Source organism: Salvelinus fontinalis, chromosome 2 (assembly GCF_029448725.1).
Source record: "Salvelinus fontinalis isolate EN_2023a chromosome 2, ASM2944872v1, whole genome shotgun sequence".
In the NCBI taxonomy this organism is placed as follows: Eukaryota; Metazoa; Chordata; class Actinopteri; order Salmoniformes; family Salmonidae; genus Salvelinus; species Salvelinus fontinalis.
In genome coordinates, this window is record NC_074666.1 from 31,807,839 (window position 1) to 31,832,323 (window position 24,485).

General features: G+C 42.6%; 1 protein-coding gene across 7 annotated transcripts in view; it reads left to right on the plus strand.

The window, feature by feature from the left end:
- The window catches only part of LOC129816754 (connector enhancer of kinase suppressor of ras 2-like), a 78,850-nt gene that overhangs the window by 11,890 nt on the left and 42,475 nt on the right, over positions 1–24,485 (plus strand). For all 7 annotated transcript variants that reach the window (XM_055871657.1, XM_055871664.1, XM_055871621.1 and 4 more), the window contains exons 2-3: positions 506–669; positions 21,329–21,531. In XM_055871657.1, coding sequence (XP_055727632.1) covers positions 506–669; positions 21,329–21,531 — 367 coding nt within the window. The remainder of the gene's footprint in view (positions 1–505; positions 670–21,328; positions 21,532–24,485) is intronic.

Below are 24,485 nucleotides of genomic sequence, written 5' to 3' on the forward strand. Positions count from 1 at the left end.
ACACACACTTAGAGAGAGAGAGTGAAAAAGGGGAGAGAGAGAGAGAGAGAGAGAGACAAGATGAAGCGATTGAGTCAATGTAAACCCCTCAGGACTGCAGAGCTGAACTGATAAGAGGGAGTTTCTTCACACAGCCCTGACCAGATTACATAACATCTTCACACACCATATTTAGACTGATTTGTAGGGAAGGGACTGAGGTTGTTGGGGCTTACATCTGAAACACACTGCCTGCGTTGGCCTTAGCTGGTCATAATAACCTGAAAGGATGGATGGAGTTGATACAAAGACTATTGTAACTTGAATAATATTATATTGTTTCTCAAAGTTATATGCTATTACAGTTCCTTACCAGAAATATTTTTCAATGAAACATCAAGACATGTATATGAGGTAGTAGCAGACAGGAGCAAAGAGGAGTGAGCCAGAACAAATCCATTTATCGAATTAATATTTCCCTTTGTAATTAGTTTTCACAGCGTCATCTCGTCTCCTCTCTCTCCAGGGCTGGATGACTGTCTGCAGCAGTACATTAAGACGTTTGAGAGGGAGAAGGTGGGGGGAGATCAGCTGCTTCGTATCACCCACCAGGAGCTGGAGGACCTGGGAGTGTCCCGTATCGGACACCAGGAGCTCATCCTGGAGGCTGTGGATCTACTCTGTGCTCTGGTGAGTAGCCATGATGGAGTCAGGGGATGCTAGTCAGGGGTTAGGGCTAGCTAGAGTTAGAGCTCATCCTGGAGGCTGTGGATCTACTCTGTGCTCTGGTGAGTAGCCATGATGGAGTCAGGGGATGCTGGTCAGGGGTTAGGGCTAGCTAGAGTTAGAGCTTATCCTGGAGGCTGTGGATCTACTCTGTGCTCTGGTGAGTAGCCATGATGGAGTCAGGGGATGCTGGTCAGGGGTTAGGGCTAGCTAGAGTTAGAGCTTATCCTGGAGGCTGTGGATCTACTCTGTGCTCTGGTGAGTAGCCATGATGGAGTCAGGGGATGCTGGTCAGGGGTTAGGGCTAGCTAGAGTTTATCTTGGAGGCTGTGCCCTGGTGAGTCCTCCATCCCCTTCATTCAGTCATGTATTCCTCTCTAGAGTCACCACCAGGCTGTGTGGAGTCATGAATCATACAGAGAATCTATGATGTAACTTTTTAGGGCTGCAATCCCGTTAACGGGATCGATATGACAACAGCCAGTGAAAGTGCAAGGCGCCAAATTCAAACAACAGAAATCTCATAATTAAAATTCCTCAAACATACAACTATTTTATACAATTTTAAAGGTAATCTTGTTGTTAATCCCACCACAGTGTCCGATTTCAAAAAGGCTTTACAGCGAAAGCACCACAAACGATTATGTTAGGTCACCGCCAAATCACAGAAAAACACAGCCATTTTGCCAGCCAAAGACAGGAGTCACAAAAAGCAGAAATAGAGATCAAATGAATCACTAACCTTTGATGATCTTCATCAGATGACACTCATAGGACTTCATGTTACACAATACATGTATGTTTTGTTCGGTAAAGTTCATATTTATATCAAAAAATCTCAGTATACATTGGCCCGTTATGTTCAGTAGCACGTTGATCAAAGATCAAGTGTTATACATGGAATTTTAGATCCACTTCTCCTTAACATGAGGATAGGGGGTGCTGTTGTCACTTTTTCTGTAAATCGTGAAATTTTTAAACGGCTTCCTACTCAATTCTTGCTCGTACAATATGCATATTATTATTATTATTGGATAGAAAACAGTCTCTAGTTTCTATAGCCGTTGAAATTTTGTCTCTGAGTGGAACAGAACTCATTCTACAGCAATTTCCCTGACATGGAGTCAGATTTCACACATCTTGGCCCCTGATCTGGAGTCAGTTTAAAGGTCGCTGTGAATGCTATGAGGATACTAACACTGCTTACGTCTTCCCCTGGATGTCTTTACGTGATGACGATTTGAATGGAGTCGATTGCGCAATCACAGCCTCTATAAATCAGATCAACGTGTAGGTAGTAACTCTTTTCCAGCTGCGCCGGACGCGCGGTGGACACCGACCTGCTCTTTTTCCAAGCATTAGTGTAGCCAGTAATATTTCTCCGGTCATGTTTTTACTTGTAATAGGTGTTAAAGACATCATAAGGTAGTTAATTTAAACCGTTTTATAGCAATTTATATCCGTTTAGTGCGATTTTGGGACATTTATTTCTGAGACACTTTGAATCTCTGGGCACGTTTCCAGTTCATGCCGAACGCAGTGGGCATTTCCACATGGCAAGAGGACAGCTTTCGACCAAAAGACGATTAGACCCAAGAAAGGATTCTTTGCCCAAGATTCTGATGGAAGAACAGCTCAAAGTAAGAACAATTTATTATGATAAATCGTGTTTCTGTCGAAAAATGTTAATCGCTTATGACGCTTTTTTTGTTAGACGTAGCTTCGCTTGGCGCAAACTGTATTGAAAAGTAAGGATAATTTAAAAAATGTAATTCCGCGATTGTATTAAGAATTAAATTGTCTATCAATCGCTGTCCACCCTATATTTTTTAGTCACGTTTATGAGTATTTATGTATACGACTAGATCACTGTCTAATATGGCGCACGACATTGTCTGACCAGCTGGGCAACTTTTGTCATTGTCTAACCATGATTTTGGTGGCTAAATATGCACATTTTCGAACAAACTGTATATGTATGTTGTAATATGATGTTACAGGAGTGTCATCTGAAGAATTCTGAGAAGGTTAGTGAAAAAATGTATATATTTTGGCGATGTTTACGTTATCGCTCTCTTTGGCTAGAATCAATGCTCTGGTAATGTTTGCACATGTGGTATGCTAATATAACGATTTATTGTGTTTTCGCTGTAAGACACTTAGAAAATCTGAAATATTGTCTGTATTCACAGGATCTGTGTCTTTCGATTAGTGTATGCTGTGTTTTTTTACGAAATGTTTGATGATTAGTAATTAGGTAATACACGTTGCTCTATGTATTTATTCTAGTCATTTGTGACGGTGGGTGCAATTGTAAACTATGATATCTACCTGAAATATGCACATTTTTCTAACAAAACCTATCCTATACCATAAATATGTTATCAGACTGTCATCTGATGAGCTTTTTTCTTGGTTAGTGGCTATCAATATCTTAGTTTAGCCGAATTGGTGATAGCTACTGGTGTTGGTGGACAAAGAAAAGATGGTGTCTTTTGCTAAGGTGTTTAGCTAATAGATTTACATATTGTGTCTTCCCTGTAAAACATTTTAAAAATCGGACATGTTGGCTGGATTCACACGATCTGTGTCTTTCATTAGCTGTGTTGGACTTGTTAATGTGTGAAAGTTAAATATTAAAAAAATATATATTTTTTTAATTTCGCGCTCTGCCTTTTCAGTGGAATGTGGGAGGAGTGCCGCTAGCGGCACCCCGGAGCTAGACAGGTTAATGCAACCGCTGTGTCAGATTTAAAAAAAGCTTTACAGAAAAAGCAAACCATGCAATAATCTGAGGTCGGCACTCAGAGCCCAATCAAGACAAAAATATATCTGCCATATTGTGCAGTCAACAGAAGTCAGAAATAACATTATAAATATTCACTTACCTTTGATGATCTTCATCAGAATGCACTCCCAGGAATCCCAATTCCACAATAAATGTTTGATTTGTTCGGTAATGTCCATCATTTATGTCCAAATAGCTACTTTTGTTAGCGCGTTTGGTAAACAAATCCAAAGTCACGAAGCGCATTCACTAAAAGCAGACGAAATGTCAAAAAGTTCTCTAACAGTCAGTAGAAACATGTCAAACGATATATTGAATCAATCTTTAGGATGTTTTTAACATAAATCTTCAATAATGTTCCACCCGGAGAATTCCTTTGTCTTCAGAAGTGCGATGGAACAAAGCTCGCTCTCACATGAACACGCATGGTCAGCGCATGTTCAGGTCATGGTAGACCTTACTCAATCCCCTCTCATTCGGTCCCCTTCTCAGTAGAAGCATCAGACAAGGTTCTAAAGACTGTTGACATCTAGTGGAAGCCTTAGGAAGTGCAAAATGACCCATATCCCACTGTGTATTCGATAGGCGATGAGTTGAAAACCTACAAACCTCAGATTTCCCACTTCCTGGTTGGATTTTTTCTCAGGGTTTTTGCCTGCCATGTGAGGTCTGTTATACTCACAGACATCATTCAAACAGTTTTAGAAACTTCAGAGTGTTGTCTATCCAATAAGAGTAATAATATGCATATATTAGCAACTGGGACTGAGGAGCAGGCAGTTTACTCTGGGCACCTTTTCATCCAAGCTACTCAATACTGCCCCTGCAGCCATAAGAAGTTTTAAACAGAGATTCAATGACTCATCCAGAGGATCCATGAACCCCCCAAAGAGTGTGAATCAAGTCAGAAAATCAGAGAACCATCCAGAGACTCACCAACTGATGTAGCTTTTTAGTCCAAGCCTAGGCTTAATCTGTGTCTGGGAAGTCAGGCTTTGGTGTTTAATTTGTTTTGCTTTGAATTTTTTGGACATAGTGAAGAACCCTTTTATAGAGGTCAGACAGGCAGCTGGCGGGGATAGTGCTTAACTGTAAGAGTCTTTACAGCTTAGGAGTGCAGTGCTAGGATATGTTGAAGCATTTTTGCTCTGACAGCATTTCAGACTCTTGTTCAATCTTATACGTTTTATTTTGCCTGACGTCTGTGTCAATCTTAGGACATATCATTTTATAATCCCCTTAGGTAGCATTTTCTTTCTGATTATTGATAATTAGTAGTTGCCACCTTCACAGCTGGGTAAACTTCTGATTTAGGCTGATAGTGTTGTGTTAGACCAGGTAATTGCCCTGTTTGTCAGTTAACTTCCACTGGTCCTTCTGTATGATGGAGGGATAGTCACTCACTGTAATTGATTCCAGAGAAAATAAACACACACACACACACACTATACAATCACACCACCCCACACACAGACGCAAAACAATACACATCAGCTTCTAGGGTGGTTTGGGTGGGTGTGACACGTGGATGATAGAGAGTGATGACCAAGAGAATAGAACAGATAGAGAGAAAGAGGGGCTGAGAGAGAAAGAAAGAGAGGATAGAAAGTGCGCGTAGAGATTGAGTGGGTGAGATTAATGGGACTAAAGGGAAACGAGTGACGCGTAAAGAGGAGGTGGGATGGAGAGTGGGAAGGAGTGATATAGAGAGAGAGGAGATAGAGAGGAGGGGATGGAGAGTCAGGAGACAGAGGTCACAGATGTTATCTGAAGCCCACTCATCCTCCATAGCCATATGGGTAAGCCTTGCCTTCACTCCCAAAGCCCCTTATGTAACTGTGATTTGGTAAATCAGTCCGTCAGGCATGCTGTATTAAATATGATTACTCATCGGCCAGCCCCCATCCAAGAAACCCTGGTGTTGCGACTTTACTTTCATTAATCTGATGACTGTTATTTATCTAATCAACTAACTATGTAACAATGAACTAATTAGGATTTGGGGCACCACGAGAGCGGTTCTTTAAAGAGTAACCATCTCCCAAATTAAACTCTTAAGGTCTTTACCTGTCACATACATAAATAATCAACTTATTAATCATAACCTGGTATCATATCATCATTCTGAACAGTCATAACCTCCTTGCATCTGCAAAAACTGTTGTGGATAATCGGTTCAAAACATAACACTTACAAGAACTTGTGAGATCAATATAGGCTTTTTTAATACAATTTATCACAAGCCGTGTCAGTCCGCGGAAAAGACCACCTTTCCTAAGCCCTCGCTCTGTTTTTATACACATACAGTCCCGTGTGGCTCAGTTGGTAGAGCATGGCGCTTGCAACGCCAGGGTTGTGGGTTCAATTCCCACGGGGGGACCAGGATGAATATGTATGAACTTTCCAATTTGTAAGTCGCTCTGGATAAGAGCGTCTGCTAAATGACTTAAATGTAATGTACAGTATGTCAGTCTGTTACATACGCACATTAAGTCACTTCTCATACGTCATATCTTACCATTGTCTTTCATTTTCAGGCTTCCTGCTTGTTCGTGCCTGTATCCGCTCTTGATTAGATTACAATGGTGCCAGGACCTTCTCTGTGTCCTAATATAAATATGTATTATGCCTATAGTCCATATGTTGGTCATTTGGCTGGCCCCCTCTTTTGTATGTCCCTCTGACCTTGGAATTTCCAGCTTTTCCATGCACTTATGGCCTTGCTTAATTTTCCTGTCCTAGACAATAGACAATGTACTTTAAGCTTACCTAAGCCTTTATAATGTCTTAGTTTCCTGTTTTTACCAGCCTGTATTCATTCACTATTACAAATCCCTCCTCTGGGGCTGATCAGCCCCATAAATTATACAAACATGACATCAGGATGGTGAATGGTAATAACTACGATGGACAACAAAAATTACCAAATGTGAATATAGCATATAAGTCAACTACACCAATCATCTCCCAATCTAAAACACAGACAGGAGGAAAAGATCCAATTTGAAACATAATACACTTACAAAACCCAACTAGACCAAACATGAAAGATCTAGTTAAAATAAAAAACACTTATAATCAATCATTATATTTTGATGAAGCATGAGCATGTAGCCTTGCCAGAGGTTATCTCAATTATGTGGAATAAAAAATAATACAATGTAAATGAAATAACAAGAAGCCTGCATGCAGTTAAAAAAATAATAATATTAACAATTGACACAACATCATTCTAAAACCAAACATTTCAACATTATCCTCCCTTGCAGACACCTCTCTAACAAAGTAATATCAATGATACCAACCTTCGTTATATGATTAAAGACATGGTCCGTAGACACTTGTAACCGGAATACCCTCTGTCACCTAACATGTTTTTAAAATTATCCTATTTTTAGAAGGCAAAACTAACTTTAATTAAAAGAAAATATATGTTCATCGATATATATCTAAAATTTCAAACAAACATACAAAGAACACAAAGCATTAGGCAAAATAGATATGCTAAAACCCCATTATCTAGGAGCACAGTCCTCATCCTGTCACGCGGAACTAGGTTGGCGAAAGAACCAGACGCAGAGAGAGAGAGAGCCGCTTTGGAAAAAAATATTCCTTATATTTTTTCTTAATTCAAAACTGAATAAGCCCGAACATCAAGGGCGCAGAGAGAAACACTTGCCAAAACCCAAACATACACACACGTAACCAAAAACACACAACATACAATGCCCACCCCAACTCACGCCCTGACCAACTAAACATAATCAAAATAACATAAAAATAGGTCAGGAACGTGACATAACCCCCCCCTCAAGGTGCGTACTCCGAACACACCACCAAAAGTCTAGGGGAGGGTCTGGGTGGGTATCTGTCCACGGTGGTGGCTCCGGCTCTGGACGCTGTCCCCACACCACCATAGTCACTCCCCGCTTCCGTATCCCCCACCCAATGGCCACCCTCCAACTAAACCCACCTAACTGAATGGGCAGCATCGGGATAAGGGGCAGCACCGGGATAAGGGGCAGCACCGGGATAAGGGGCAGCACCGGGATAAGGGGCAGCACCGGGATAAGGGGCAGCACCGGGATAAGGGGCAGCACCGGGACAAGGGGCAGCACCGGGACAAGGGGCAGCACCGGGACAAGGGGCAGCACCGGGACAAGGGGCAGCACCGGGACAAGGGGCAGCACCGGGACAAGGGGCAGCACCGGGACAAGGGGCAGCACCGGGACAAGGGGCAGCACCGGGACAAGGGGCAGCACCGGGGCAAGGGGCAGCACCGGGACAAGGGGCGGCAGGTCCTGGCTGAGGGACTCCGGCAGGTCCTGGCTGAGGGACTCCGGCAGGTCCTGGCTGAGGGACTCCGGCAGGTCCTGGCTGAGGGACTCCGGCAGGTCCTGGCTGAGGGACTCCGGCAGGTCCTGGCTGAGGGACTCCGGCAGGTCCTGGCTGAGGGACTCCGGCAGGTCGTGGCTGAGGGACTCCGGCAGGTCCTGGCTGAGGGACTCCGGCAGGTCCTGGCTGAGGGACTCCGGCAGGTCCTGGCTGAGGGACTCCGGCAGGTCCTGGCTGAGGGACTCCGGCAGGTCCTGGCTGAGGGACTCCGGCAGGTCCTGGCTGAGGGACTCCGGCAGGTCCTGGCTGAGGGACTCCGGCAGGTCCGGGTTGAGGGACTCCGGCAGGTCCGGGTTGAGGGACTCCGGCAGGTCCGGGTTGAGGGACTCCGGCAGGTCCGGGTTGAGGGACTCCGGCAGGTCCGGGCTGAGGGACTCCGGCAGGTCCTGGCTGAGGGACTCCGGCAGGTCCTGGCTGGACGGCTCTGGCAGGTCCTGGCTGGACGGCTCTGGCAGGTCCTGGCTGGACGGCTCTGGCAGGTCCTGGCTGGACGGCTCTGGCAGGTCCTGGCTGGACGGCTCTGGCAGGTCCTGGCTGGACGGCTCTGGCAGGTCATAGCAGGACGGCTCTGGCAGGTCATAGCAGGACGGCTCTGTAAGGAGGAGAAGGAGAGACAGCCTGGTGCGTGGTCTAGGCACTGGCTGCGCTGGAGAGGAGGAAACAGCAGGAGAGAGAACCCGGAGAGACAGCCTGGTACGGGGGGCTGCAACCGGAGGACTGGTACATGGAGGTGGCACCGGGTCTACCGGACCGTGAAGGAGGACACGTGCTCTTGAGCACCGAGCCTCCCCAACCCTACCAGGTTGAATGATCCCCGTAGCCCTGCCAGTGCGGCGAGGTGGAATAGCCCGCACTGGCCTATGCAGGCGAACCGGGGACACCACCTGTAAGGCTGGTGCCATGTACGCCGGCCCGAGGAGACGTACTGGAGGCCAGATACGTTGGGCCGGCTTCATGACATCCGGCTCGATGCCCAACCTAGCCCTCCCAGTGCGGCAAGGTGGAATAGCCCGCACTGGGCTAAGCACGCGTACTGGGGACACCGTGCGCTTTACCGCATAACACGGTGTCTTACCAGTACGACGCCTTCTACCTCCACGGTAAGCACGGGGAGTTGGCTCGGGTATCCTATCCGGCTTTGCCACACTCCTCGTGTGCCCCCCCCCAAGAAATTTTTTGGTCTGACTCACGGGCTCCCTACCGCGTCGTCGCGCTGCCTCCTCATACCAGCGCCTCTCAGCCTTCGCTGCTTCCAACTCCTCCTTTGGACGGCGATATTCCCCTGGTTGAGCCCAAGGTCCTCTACCGTCCAGGATCTCCTCCCAAGTCCAGGAGTCCTTGTTGCTCCGTAGAGCATTCCCATGCCGCTTGGTCTTAGCTTGGTGGGTGATTCTGTTACGCGGAACTAGGTTGGCGAAAGAACCAGACGCAGAGAGAGAGAGAGCCGCTTTGGAAAAAAATATTCCTTATATTTTTTCTTAATTCAAAACTGAATAAGCCCGAACATCAAGGGCGCAGAGAGAAACACTTGCCAAAACCCAAACATACACACACGTAACCAAAAACACACAACATACAATGCCCACCCCAACTCACGCCCTGACCAACTAAACATAATCAAAATAACATAAAAATAGGTCAGGAACGTGACACATCCTTACAAATAAGACAATCTCCTCTTTGACACTTTGCACAGAAAAAAGGTTCTGGGTGATGGTAATGACCATCCTCATGAATTTTTGTACACGATTTGCAATTGTGGCTCAAATTACACTTTTTGTGGACATGTATGAGTAAACATTCATCTGAACTGGGTAATTGAACATATACAGGGAAACCGTGACACACATGACCACCCCCCCCCCCCCCCCCCAATCACTTCATAGAGACAGTTAGGGTTACCAAAGGGGCAGTCAAGAGGTCCTCCAACCGCATTGCAAGGCTTTCCATACTTATTGGTATAATTGCCTGGGCCTCCCGGTACAGGATCAATCACCACAGGAGGGTCAGCTCTCCTTACAGACGTCTGTTTAACTGTTGTCTGAACCACAAATGACTTTACCAGGGGTAAAATACAACAAAATACAATATCCAAAGCCAACAACCCTCCTCCCAACATGATGGCTATCCTAGCAAACATGGCTCCCCACTTTCCTAATGCTAGGTCCAACCAATCCCATACATGAGAGTCTAAACCAGCATTAGCCTTTACTTCTGCTCGTAATCCTTTGAGTTTGGCCATAGCAATATTGGGAATAAAGGTGCAACAGTCATCCCCGAACATGACACAAACTCCACCCTTCTCCGCTAAGAGCCAAGTCAGTATAATTAATGAATCTCTGTTGGTTATAGTATATATATATATAATTAATCCACTCTAAGTTCTTATTTGCTGTTATCCACAAGAATATAGATTCAAATCCTGATTTAACCTCATCTCTGACCTTAAAATCCCCGAGGTACACCTCTAGGCTGTCCAATTGCATCAAGGTATACCTCAGGATCCTTCTCATAAGCCCTTTTAACTCTAGGTTTAACATAGTCATCATGGGGTGATTTAATAATAGTAACCTATTTAATTGCTCTAACTAAGGCACAAAGACCAATCCATCCATCAGGCAATACATTCAACAGTTTGTTTTTTCCACACATCCAGAAACTACCAGCAATACCTCTGTCTTGATTTTTCAACATAGTAAGAGATGGCACAACCTGAGTTATGTGACTACACAACCCTTTTCCATTCATAATCAACCCTTTATCATTACTTTTACAAACTCCCACATTCTCTAACACCCAAATAGTATCACATTCTACAGTGGTGTTTCCTACGTCAATTCCTTCGGTGTGGTGTCTGTAAAAACATTCATATTTTCCTTTAACCACGGTACCTCTGTCTAATTGAGGTCCATTTAATTCAGTTCTAATGTTATTTGCAGCACAATCATTGTCTCCCAGCATGGTCTCATTCAACATATTTTTACCCCTAGTGCCTACCCAGAGCAATCCTACATTCTATGTCACACAAGGGAATAGAATACTTTCTATTGGTACAATGGTCATTTTTCCAACTTACACAGTTTTTAAATGATGCCAGTTCAGAGACTATTAAGAGATCAGACAAAGGTGATTTGCTACACAAAATACAATTGTCCATTCTGTGTTTGTTTGCCATATACTTAGCCCACTCGTTCTTCACTACTTCTTCTCGTGTGCTGTCCTTGAGTGGTTCTGATTCTGATATATCTAATTCTGTCGCTTTTACAATGTTCATATCTTGAGGTAGATCATTAGAGTTTATCAGAAAGTTCCAAATGTCAGTAAAAAACCTCCTGGCTCTGATGTCTCAGGTTGCTTTGTAGGTATGGTGGTCTGCTTGGTAAGGGCAGTCAATGTCATCTTAGTGGTAGCTACTGTGGTCGCCACAGCAGCCGCCACCCTTGTTGTTGTCGTTGTCACAGGTTCTTCCTGTTCAAGTGCAGGGGTAGGATCAATCTTAATGACCGTGGTGCTACTCCCTTCAGTCACTGTTGTTCTTGTTCATGATGAGCACCCACTCGTCTTTTTCTTTGATTAATGTCAGGTCACATCCTTTCGGGTCCCAAACGACTTCTCCCTTTGTTTGGTGATGTGTCTATCCACAGAGTGCAATCTCCGGTAAAGGTTTGATCCTTATTATTGAGATAGACTTCAGTTCTCCTGCTTCTGTTATGAGTTGAGGTGGAATAGAGATTCTCACCTTGTCAGTCTTTTTGGATTGTTTGGCAGGTTCCTCTCTTCTCTTCCTGTTTCCACCATACATTTTGATTGTGCATGAGTCTGTTGTTTCTATACTAGCATTCACTGTTACTTCTGTTATGTCAATGTCATTATTATTTTGTTGTTCTAACTTCAATTGTCTGTAAAGGAGACAATTCAAGAGTTGAAAAGTCAATTGTGGGGAAATCCCCATTTTCTTCAGCTTGTGGGACTTTTCCTCCTCTTTCTTCACCTGAGGCTCCCTCCTCAGGCCGAACTTGGCTTCCATCTGGAAGGGTTTCAATTTTAGGGAAGAGATGTTCTCATTCTGTTCCTTGTGAGGCCTCTCCTCCTCTTCTGGGTGCATTAGTTGGTGCACTTGTCGTATTTTGGCTTTCACTTGATTTGCTGTTTTCTTGGCTCCTCCCTGGCGTCTCGATCACTTCCGCTGCTCCTGCTCCCTCCGGGCTCCCTCCTGGTGAATCAGCATCCTCTGTGTCCTCATCTCTATATGGTTGTGTCCTTCTCTTTGTTGGGACTCAGGTGCAGTGGTTCAAATGGTACCACGTCTGGCTTCCTTTCACTTGGACGGCCGTTCTTGTTGCTTTGGCCACCTCACAGGGTCCTTCTCTCCTCGGTTGATCCCACTTCCTCCAGAACACTCGAACGTAGACTAGATCTCCTGGTGTCACTGGGAGAGGTCCTTCTGGTCCCCTTGGATCATCAGACGCGGAACCTCTCGTCCTGGTTCAGGTTTCTGCCTTCTTTCTGTGAGGCATTCAGACTTAGAGACTTATGGCCTCTGTTCTATGATTACACCATACATCCTCTTACTTCCATCACTCATCACACAACAAACTGACATTCCAGCTGAAGCTGGCGAACCCCTCTCCTTCTGGTTTCCTAAATATAAGACTTGGAAAACAACAGACAAAACATAACAGTATTGACAATGTTATGTGTTATGCATAAACATATTCATGAAAACTGAAATCTGAAATCTGAGACCATGACAATTCCCACTCTCTCTTCACCTGACTCTATGCCTCCAGGATACTTTTCTGCTGGACTTATTACTTTTATCATAATTTAGGTATGTGAATTGTTCTATTTACTTTAGAATTGCCCCTATATTTTACACAGCCAGTTATCTTTCCTTTTCTGTGAGTTATCTCCTCTAAAAATATACATTGTTTCTAGAATAACACCCCTTCACTACCATAACCTTCATTTAGTGGCCCCTCATATCCCCAATGTAGTCACAGTTTTTCTAACCCATAACAGCCATTGTTTGATACATACTTAAAACATTCTCAAATCAATTTATATCAGTATCAGTCCCTCCTCAGGAACAATATACACTCATGTTCCTTAAAACAAAAATAAATTGACCAAACAAGAAAAAGAGAAAAAATAAATTATAATAATTGCACATTTGCAATATTACCATTATTTGTAATGTAATTAAACCTGGGGAAAACGTTCATCCGTTTCATTCTATGCCAATGTTATTGTTGGTCTCTTTCTTCTTCATCCTTGGGTATCATCGCACAACAGACTACCTTTTTATTCAATTATATTATTACATTTTATCATTACAATTCCAATGACATTATAAAACAAAAGAAACAAAAAACCTTTCATCTAATATTCTGTAAGTTTTGTCAACCACCTTGTCTCAGGATTAGTTTCCAGAGCTTCCCTAGGCCTATTAAATTTAAACAGTTCTATATCCAAATAACTAAACCATTCTTTTTTAAATACATTTTTCAACCCAATATTCAGGATAACAGTCCTTAGTGTTTACTTTAACTCAAATTTGACATTATCTATTCAATACACATCATCCCTTTAATAATTAACATTTATACCAAACACTTTCATTACCAGTAATATCTATCTTCCAAATAGCCCTTTTGTCTCAGTTTTTGTCTCATGAGTGGCCTGGTAATAAAAGGTCAGTACCCCAATTCCTTTTAGTCATTATTCCAGCAAATATAATTTCAGCATGTTTATTTTTAGATACAGTTCACAGGTCATCAGACACAGTTGTCCCTCACTATTCAGTCGGTTAGGGTGGGTTTGAGCTCCACACCCACTTGTGGTGATATTCTCTCCCATGCCTTAAAGCATTCTGACGTCACCTTCCATGATAACTCCCTTATTCTCTCAGACAAATTACAGATGATGTATCTATCAACATAACCCTCACAGAGACCCACACTCCAATAAACCCTTTGGAGTAACTTTCATCACTTTTTATATGCAGAATGAACAAAGCACATTTGTGTATTTACCCAAAGACCATAACCCCAGGGAACTGATAATTTTACCTATGAACCCATGTTATATCAAAAAATAAACCTATTTGAATAACTTTGTCAATTTTAAGAGTACAACTCTTCATAATTTTACCAGGGAAATAATAGATTTTCAATGTAATTATACACTTTGAATAGAGTCTGGTGTTTCCTAATAATTTTACAATTAAATCCCACCTGTTCCAACAATTTCTAGTGAAGGTGATCAGTCTTTCACAGGAAATTCTTAGGTTTCAGGGCATTTTGACACCATTAAAATGTTTCCACTCCCCTTTCTATAGGAACAACTTAAATACATTTTTCAAAAAACATTTCCATCCTTCTGCATACCCAATTTGAAACTGAATTGGAAAAAACCCTTCCAATAAATCTACTAATGCATATTCATTCCCAGTACATGGTGTACTTACTAGTGAACCATAGGCCAATAACACAAAGGGACTGGACTCACTTATCCAGAACTCCATTTTTTAGCCTTATTCAGATATTTTTATTTTTAAAGCGGCTGACTTTAACTAACTGCTTTCCACAGTAATGCAGTCTCCAATGACATTTTGACCAGAGAAGATTTAACCCCTTTTTTTCTGGAAAAGAAAGTGTACATATCGTTAATATTCACAATGTTACCTTTTAATCAGCAAACCAATAGTATTACTTATACATAGATTTTATTCTATAAGCGTCTTAACAGTTTCAGAGAATGACAGTGTCACCGTACACTTATTTTCCCCATACTCGATATCACCATATGCAAAACAGGGAGCTATTTTCTTATTGGTTCTTAGATATTGTCAATAGTTCTGCTAATCACCCGCACGTCTGCGAGGACGAGAGGAACCACATTTGTACTTCATCGTAATGTATTTTCTGATGATAGAATGTTGACATCAGAACGCCTGCAAATCGAGCTTCACATTTTGGTCCCATGCGACTGTGCCTCCCTTATTCTATTTATCCTGTTTACCGGGTAATAGCGTCCTCCATTATCCAGTTTTTTCATATTCAATCCGAATTCGGTAGAACTAATGTGCGCTTCTTTCAGTGACTCCATGGCTTTTTTTTAAATCCCTCATCTCTCTATGCTAGGGAGAAACAGTCCTTTTGTTTTCATGCCACTATTTATTTATTTATTTTTCCTAAATACTCCCATGTATTATAAACCTTTTATTTACTATTTTTCAAAGGTAGAGCTAATCCCTTCCCAGATAATAATTCATTTGTCACATCACTTAATTTCTCCTATCAAAGCCTACTCTATATAGTACAGACATTATTTCTGAATACTACAGATGACTTAATGTCTTATTCGCGTACAGTACTTCAAACATCACTGTGTTTTTCCCTTTACAGATATCATTATTTATTCATTTTATTAATTTGCTTATTTTATCACTTTTAACTTTATTTAGTGTATTAAATCCAATTTAATACATGTTTCCTTATAATTTAGCTAGTTATAATGTCTACACTTTCTTCCCTCTTTATTTATCCGCTTGCTACATAGGCTAAAAGACAATCTTACTGTTTAATTCCTGATTCATGGTTTTAGTGAAACAAGCCTCAGTATTTTTTACACCCCTCTCTGTCCTTCAGGCTATTTTTAGACTGCAGTCTCTGTTGGTACAGAGTGGCTGATCACTGCTTTTTTAAAATTTATATATATATACACTGCTCAAAAAAATAAAGGGAACACTTAAACAACACAATGTAACTCCAAGTCAATCACACTTCTGTGAAATCAAACTGTCCACTTAGGAAGCAACACTGATTGACAATAAATTGCACATGCTGTTGTGCAAATGGAATAGACAAAAGGTGGAAATTATAGGCAATTAGCAAGACACCCCCAATAAAGGAATGGTTCTGCAGGTGGTGACCACAGACCACTTCTCAGTTCCTATGCTTCCTGGCTGATGTTTTGGTCACTTTTGAATGCTGGCGGTGCTTTCACTCTAGTGGTAGCATGAAACGGAGTCTACAACCCACACAAGTGGCTCAGGTAGTGCAGTTCATCCAGGATGGCACATCAATGCGAGCTGTGGCAAAAAGGTTTGCTGTGTCTGTCAGCGTAGTGTCCAGAGCATGGAGGCGCTACCAGGAGACAGGCCAGTACATCAGGAGACGTGGAGGAGGCCGTAGGAGGGCAACAACCCAGCAGCAGGACCGCTACCTCCGCCTTAGTGCAAGGAGGTGCACTGCCAGAGCCCTGCAAAATGACCTCCAGCAGGCCACAAATGTGCATGTGTCAGCATATGGTCTCACAAGGGGTCTGAGGATCTCATCTCGGTACCTAATGGCATTTAGGCTACCTCTGGCGAGCACATGGAGGGCTGTGCAGCCCCACAAAGAAATGCCACCCCACACCATGACTGACCCACCGCCAAACCGGTCATGCTGGAGGATGTTGCAGGCAGCAGAACGTTCTCCACGGCGTCTCCAGACTCTGTCACGTCTGTCACATGTGCTCATGTGCTCAGTGTGAACCTGCTTTCATCTGTGAAGAGCACAGGGCGCCAGTGGCGAATTTGCCAATCTTGGTGTTCTCTGGCAAATGCCAAACGTCCTGCACGGTGTTGGCCTGTAAGCACAACCCCCACCTGTGGACGTCGGGCCCTCATACCACCCTCATGGAGTCTGTTTCTGACCGTTTGAGCAGACACATGCACATTTGTGGCCTGCTGGAGGTCATTTTGCAGGGCTCTGGCAGTGCTCCTCATTGCACAAAGGCGGAGGTAGCGGTCCTGCTTCTGGGTTGTTGCCCTCCTACGGCCTCCTCCACGTCTCCTGATGTACTGGCCTGTCTCCTGGTAGCGCCTCCATGCTCTGGACACTACGCTGACAGACACAGCAAACCTTCTTGCCACAGCTCGCATTGATGTGCCATCCTGGATGAGCTGCACTACCTGAGCCACTTGTGTGGGTTGTAGACTCCGTCTCATGCTACCACTAGAGTGAAAGCACCCCCAGCATTCAAAAGTGACCAAAACATCAGCCAGGAAGCATAGGAACTTAGAAGTGGTCTGTGGTCACCACCTGCAGAACCATTCCTTTATTGGGGGATGTCTTGCTAATTGCCTATAATTTCCACCTTTTGTCTATTCCATTTGCACAACAGCATGTGCAATTTATTGTCAATCAGTGTTGCTTCCTAAGTGGACAGTTTGATTTCACAGAAGTGTGATTGACTTGGAGTTACATTGTGTTGTTTAAGTGTTCCCTTTATTTTTTTGAGCAGTGTATATATTAGTTTTTAAATCTGTCTTCTAGACTTCTGTTATGGTGTTTTTAGTGTATTTTTGTCATTCTAGACTGCCTAGATTTATTTTAACCTCATAGTATAATATCAGTTTATTTTTAACTTTCTTTCCTGTTTATATACTATTCGTGCTTCTTTTAATACCTCTTTAACACCTATTGTATTTTTACAATGGTCTTTTAACACATTATTACGTCAATTTCTATCCTTATTTATAACTTATTTTGCCCAATATTTTCCCCCGATTTTGCTCCTCTTCCCTGTGAGAGTTAAATGCACTCTCCTTCTCAAATTACACTCAGTTAACTGTCAGAGAGGCTTGCGCATTCCTCTTCCTACCAGCAGTTGGTCACAGACACACACACACTATTTTCCTATTTTTTCCAATCTGCTCATTCATCACAAAGATTTGGCATTCATTATTCACACACTCTTCGTTTTTACCTAAAAACAACCTCTAGTTGGTTCCTACTAACTTCTTTCATTTTCTCAACATAAGCCGGAATTATACTATAGGATTTTTCACGATATGACGAGACTACTACCTAATCGGGCCAGCCTGTCTTCATATCAAATTCACCCACCCAATACTGATCTCTATTCCATATTAGAGCAATATCGTGGCGTGACCTACCGATTTTCAACCCCCCGTTTAGCTAGACGGAGCGTTTTTATCTGCAGGATTTCCTTTGCAGTTGAACACCGCACAATCAGGCCAGCATTCTTCCTGCGTCCTAAATATTCACCCACAGACCCTCCTGCCGTGAATACCCCAACCAAGCAGACCCCTTTCTAAAATGTTCCTTTTTAAAGGGCGCTATCGTGGCTTGCTAACTACTTATTTATGCAGTTCTCTATTATTTTTTAGAGCCGTTATTCATAAGTAACCTGTCCAAGCGTTCCTTCTACTAATTTTATCGAAGAGGTATCACAGGATTTTCTACCTACATTATCTGTTTTGACCGTATGGGCTGTCCCACATTATAGCCAGGCATCTCAGCCAGATGGCGCAAACAACCGCATCATTTAAGCCACACATTCGAACGGTCAGATCAGAACGAGTGCATGCCCGCTCCGCTAAACACCCAACACAAGCAAAGTTAAAGGTCCTATTCACTCAGTCTCAATACATGCGCATACATTTATATTTAATACAATTCCCCAAATTACACATACATGCAAATTCATTGAATTCAAAAGTTCTTTAGTATTTACTGGTTTCTTTTTAGGAAATTTGAAAGAGAGACTTACGTGGCGCCTTTCTCGCTGAGACAGGATCTCTGAAGCAATCCATACAAACATTTCAACTACGTAAGAACCAGCTCTCCTTTTTATAGTTGTGGCCACATTGTTTGCAAGATTGTCCAAAGAAACTATCACCAGCCCCGAACGCCATTCCGCAGTCCCTGTCCCTCCTGGCAAGCTCGCCAAATATGTCGTGGATAATCGGTTCAAAACATAACACTTACAAGAACTTGTGAGATCAATATAGGCTTTTTTAATACAATTTATCACAAGCCGTGTCAGTCCGCGGAAAAGACCACCTTTCCTAAGCCCTCGCTCTGTTTTTATACACATACAGTATATCAGTCCATTACATACGCACATTAAGTCACTTCTCATACATCATATGTTACCATTGTCTTTCATTTTCAGGCTTCCTGCTTGTTCGTGCCTGTATCCGCTCTTGATTAGATTACAATGGTGCCAGGACCTTCTCAGTGTCCTAATATAAATATGTATTATGCCTATAGTCCATATGTTGGTCATTTGGCTGGCCCCCTCTTTTGTATGTCCCTCTGACCTTGGAATTTCCAGCTTTTCCATGCACTTATGGCCTTGCTTAATTTTCCTGTCCTAGACAATAGACAATGTACTTTAAGCTTACCTAAGCCTTTATAATGTCTTAGTTTCCTGTTTTTACCAGCCTGTATTCATTCACTACTACAAAACCCGGGCCTTACTTATGATTCAGTACTACACAAATTGGTTTAATTATTTATTTCCTAGCTAACTAAACGGTAACACAGGATAAACATACACAATACATTAGAAACAGGTCCCTAGCGACTGACAACAATATGGCTGCTTGCTACAAAAGACATGGAGAGGGTGAGAAAGAGAGACAGACACTTAACGTTGGTAAATTTAGAAACTACTATCACTTATACTTTGCACACGAACCGCCACCCGCTTGGAGTAAGAAATCATAAATGTATTTACGTGAAAATACCTTGGTTCGCCGTGTATCTTTCCTAACCGGGCCGCCTTGGAAAGGGGGTTGGACCTTTTCGCGGAACGCTTGTAAGGCTCTGCTTGTCCAAAAGGGTTTTCTCTGTTGTTCTTCTCTGCTTGTCGTCCAGTATCCGGTGACTTGACGCTTAGTCCTGAACAGAACTACAAGTTCATTTTCCTTCCATTCGCTCTGGAAGAAGCTTCTTTGAAGATAGGCTAGCCAGCTGTGTTGATGGTTCCCAGTGGAGTAATGGGAGTAGCGTACTACGATGGCTTGAAAAGAGTAGTAGAGTGGTCCACATAAATTCACTTTTCTAGATACTTTACTTAGGACAGCTAGCAGTGATTGTCCGGGAGGTAACTTCATCGTCTCTTCCTCGTGTTGAGATTCAGAGTTCAAACCACTTTAAACGTGAGTTCATTCAAAAGGGGCGGTTCCATCAGGCTGACATGCTCTCTGACCTCCCTCAAGGAGGAGGTGACTACTTACTGTGCACAGTTATAGAAACAATTTTCTCTTACAGTTTCTAAAATCACATCCCGCTCTTAGCAAAAATACTTTCATTATTTTTCATACAGCATACACAAGGCAGAGGATGGAAACTTCATTCATGTAGTGTGTATACTTTTCAAGTTACAGTATTTCCTTTCTAACATTTTTAATGACATCACAAATGACATTAGTGTTCTTTTAGTTCGCTTCTGACCATTCCCCACGTTCAATGTTAGAAATATTGTTCCAGTAGTTACTTTTGAACGTGTTAGAGTTTCGGCTAGAAAAGTCTTTCCTTGGGTGAATTTGGAGAGGGATGTCTGAGTGTTCTGTCCTTGATTTACAACAGGACGTGAGGTGTTAACCCCCACTTACGGGTGAGAGGGGGACTGCTTTAAGTTATTTATTGCAAAGCTGATCTGACCTATTTGGATCCTCACTGGACAGTCATGACACTGGCATAACAGAAGCCCACAGACCTCCACGTACATAGGGGGCATTGTGGGTAGTGCATAATGAGTGTTCTGGTTTCCCCACACATGCGAGGTGACAGCTGGAAGGAGAGTGGGGGTGTGTCTGATGGATCACTGGTTCTGTTAGATCCCCACATGTTTGTCACACAGCGAGGCAGGCGTAAGCAGGCGGGCAGGAATCCCTATGAGTCCGTGCCAGTACGACTGACTTTTTATTTACCACACTTTTAATCCCTGTACTTTCATTGCCTGCATGGAAAGAAACGTTACAGTGAATTATTTGTTTATGCCACATTCACTTACTTTGAACGGCAGTGTGAATGGTGTTTACGCACAAGGGAGTTTAGGGAGCGTTTTTATAATTGCCGTAGACTTGTTTATCTCAACAACATTATCATACAGTATATTTACAGCTCTTGGGGAAGGTAAGACCTAATACCTTTTTTGCACTATTGGTTAGAGCCTGTAAGTAAGCATTTCACTGTAAGGTCTACCAGTTGTATTCGGAGCACGTGACAAATAAACTTTGATTTGATTTGAGTAGCCTTTAATTTTCTCTTTTAGTTGCCTTCACATGTACAGGATGTGACTCACTGGTTAGTGTGCACTCGTTCTTCACACACTATAGTGAAGATCTCCTTTGGTGAAATGAAGCTGTGTCAGTCGACTTCCTGTAATTGTGTATAATATTGGCTGTGACATTGCTGTTGTTTGTTTGGAATTTAGATCTACAGGGTAAAACCCCTTGAGACCCATTGAGACACAACATCACCTCTTTCTGAGGGTTCTGTAGAAACATAAAACAACAGAAAGCATCAACAATCCCATGTACAATAACAATAGCATCCTGTAGTAAATTATAACGACAACAAGAATCGACCAAAACAAATCATGTTCCCTCTCCTCTCTCTCTTTCTTACTCAGAACTACGGTTTGGAGACAGAGAATCTGAAGACTCTATCCCATAAGCTTAATGCCTCAGCCAAGAACCTGCAGAACTTCATCACAGGGCGGCGTCGCAGTGGTCACTATGACGGCCGTGCCGCCCGCAAGCTGCCCAATGACTTCCTCACCTCTGTGGTGGACCTCATCGCTGCAGCCAAGAGCCTGCTGGCATGGCTGGATAGGTGAGATTTGTAATGAGCTACAGTACACACACAATCACACGCATACATGCTCAGGCACACTCTATTCTACCCAGACTATTTTCATAGGTTGCTTTTCAAATCACACACTTCTCTATGTAGTGCACTACTTTTTCCTCAACCCATAGGGTGTGTCGTGTCTCTGAATTTTTTAATATTACATGCTATTTTATCAAATCGATTACCTAACGTTTAATTGATTACGTGATTGAATTAAATCATGCAACAATTAACTCATTAATAACCTGGGGCACCACGGAAGTATTAGTTTATATAGAGTGGCTATCTCCACTCTTAAAGAACTCCACTCTTAAAGAACTTTTATATCAATAGCAGTCAATCAGTCATTAAATATTCTTGACCTAATATCAGTCTCATCTGAACGTCGTAAAATTCTTGGTTATCTGCACAAACCCAGCCTTTACTTATAAATCATCCATACACAAATTGGCTCAATTATTTACTTACTAACTAATTCAACAATTACAGAATATACAATACATAATAACATTAAACAGTAAATTCCGTCCCTAGTTGACTAAACAAAAACAGTTTGGTTATAACGTGATAGATTCAGAGAGAAGAGAAGGAAGTTTTGGAAGGAAGACTAAGGAACATGAGTCTCTATCGGACCTGGAAAGCTATTCTCACATAAATACATATGCAACTAACGATTGCTTATTCGGAAAAGAAATGTATTGTATTTATGTGAAGCTGGCTTCGATAGTTGAGCTGGTGAGGCTCTGGTTTGCCCTGTCAATGTTGCCATTATCCTTTGTAGATTCTTCCGGGTTGTCGTGTGAGAGGTTCACATGATCTGAAAGGGTCATCTCACTGTTGAGATTCTTCCGCGTCGGTCAGTGTTCTTGTATTAGATTTGCTACCTTTCCAGCTATAGTCTGTAAGGATGTAATCTAGGACTCACTTCTTCTTGAGTGATCAATAGTTCAGAGTTCATACCATTTCACGTGTGGAGCAAGCTCTCTCGTTTCCTGGCCTGTATACTGTAGTTGAAATTAGTCCTTTTCAACGTGGAGGACAAGACCTCCCGTTATTTGGAACTAAGGTGACTTTTCGTCACGGGAGCTTTTATAGAAATGTAGAAAAGGGGTTGGTTCAACATTTCCAACCAATGTATATTCACTTGGGCGTGGCCGCTGAGTGAGCATCAGTTTACTTATGAAAACAATTCTCTCATTTAGACAGTGGTGGGCCGTCAGGGCCTGCAAGGCCTTCTCTGCTGGCCTAAACATCATCAGAATATAATTTTTTTTTAAATATATTTTCCCAAAAATATGTATTAAATTATTCCCCAGAGTAAGAGTTATACTCTTCATTTCATAGCTTTCCTCTTGGTTGCACTGCTTCCAGCCCCAGGTTGAGATTTTGAGGGCTGGTCTTTATGTTAGATCTTTTATCCAATCATATTCAGCCATCATGTGTTGCCAGGGGTCTAAAATCTGCCCTCAGGCCTTCAGAATCAACAGTGCGGGCGCTTGTTGCTTATAGTGAATGGAAATGAAAATTTAGCGTCAACCAATCATCTTTAGAGTTGGCTATTGTACGCCTTCTGGCTGGCTCCAGTGTTACACAGGAGCCAGCTAGCAGGCGTAGTGCGTGTACGTCTTTTGATTGGATTACCAATATTGAGAGGCAGGTCCTATGGAGATCTAGGAAACTGAATTTGATAAACAAATTAATTTGCGTACTACTAAGCTGTTTTTTCAACCCACAATGGCGGAAGGAGAAGAAGATATCGATTTGGTCGAGGATATAATTATAACGCCATTCTCAAGACGAACTTTTCAAGAAAAGTTAGACATTGTAAGGAGTGGTCGCCCGACGCCACAAAGCCTGTCACAGGCGGGAAAGTGCTTAGTTCGCTCGCCACTTTCAAAGTTTCAACTACGAGCGCTGTCAATGGCTCACAGGCTCCGAGAAGCACTGCAAACTGTACTGCTGGGAATGCCTATTATTTGCAAGTGATCGATTTGGTGTTTGGAGCCACACTGGCTTTGCAAACTTGAGTTGTCTAACCAAGGCAGCAACGAGACACCAAAGTACGTCTGGGCACTAACAAGCAATGGTGCTTTTGAAAACTTTTGGGGACACCGGAGTGGATCTACAGCTCAAAGAACAAACGCGCAGGGCAACGGAGCTGCACAATGAAAAGGTGAAGGGAAATATTGAAAAGACTCATTGATTGTGTCATGTTTTTGGGTAAACACTGTTTACCCAAAAGTCTATATACAGTGTGTGCAAATGAGGTAGGATAAGGGTCTAATAAGACCCTATAATATAATAATAAAAAATACATCCATTGTATAAAAAGGATATTACAATCTTAAGAAATGAAGGGGGAGGAGACATTAACTATTGTACCGAACATAGGTCTCAAGATAGTACTGTATTTGCACAGCTCAGGGTAAGGTTGCTCAACAAGTAGACAGTATTAGAGCAGGGGCCTGAAGGCAGTGTGTCCCATCTCAATAGTGAGGTGTAAAGTGGCTACTTCTCCTTGTCCCTCTTCCTTAATTTGAACAGATCAGTGCAGACAAAGGTACCGGAGACTATTATTATAATATAATAATATATCATATTATTAGAATATTAGACAATAAGTAGGCCATAGTGGCGAATAATTACAATATAGCAATTCAACACTGGAGTGGTAGATGTGCAGAAGATGAATGTGCAAGTAGAGATACTGGGGTGCAAAGGAGCAAAATAAATAAATAAATACAGTATGGGGATGAGGTAGTTGGATGGGCTATTTACAGATGGGCTATGTACACGTGCAGTGATCTGTGAGCTGCTCTGACAGCTGGTGCTTAAAGCTAGTGAGGGAGATATGAGTCTCCAGCTTCAGTGATTTTTGCAGTTCGTTCCAGTCATTGGCAGCAGAGAACTGGAAGGAAAGGCGGCCAAAGGAGAAA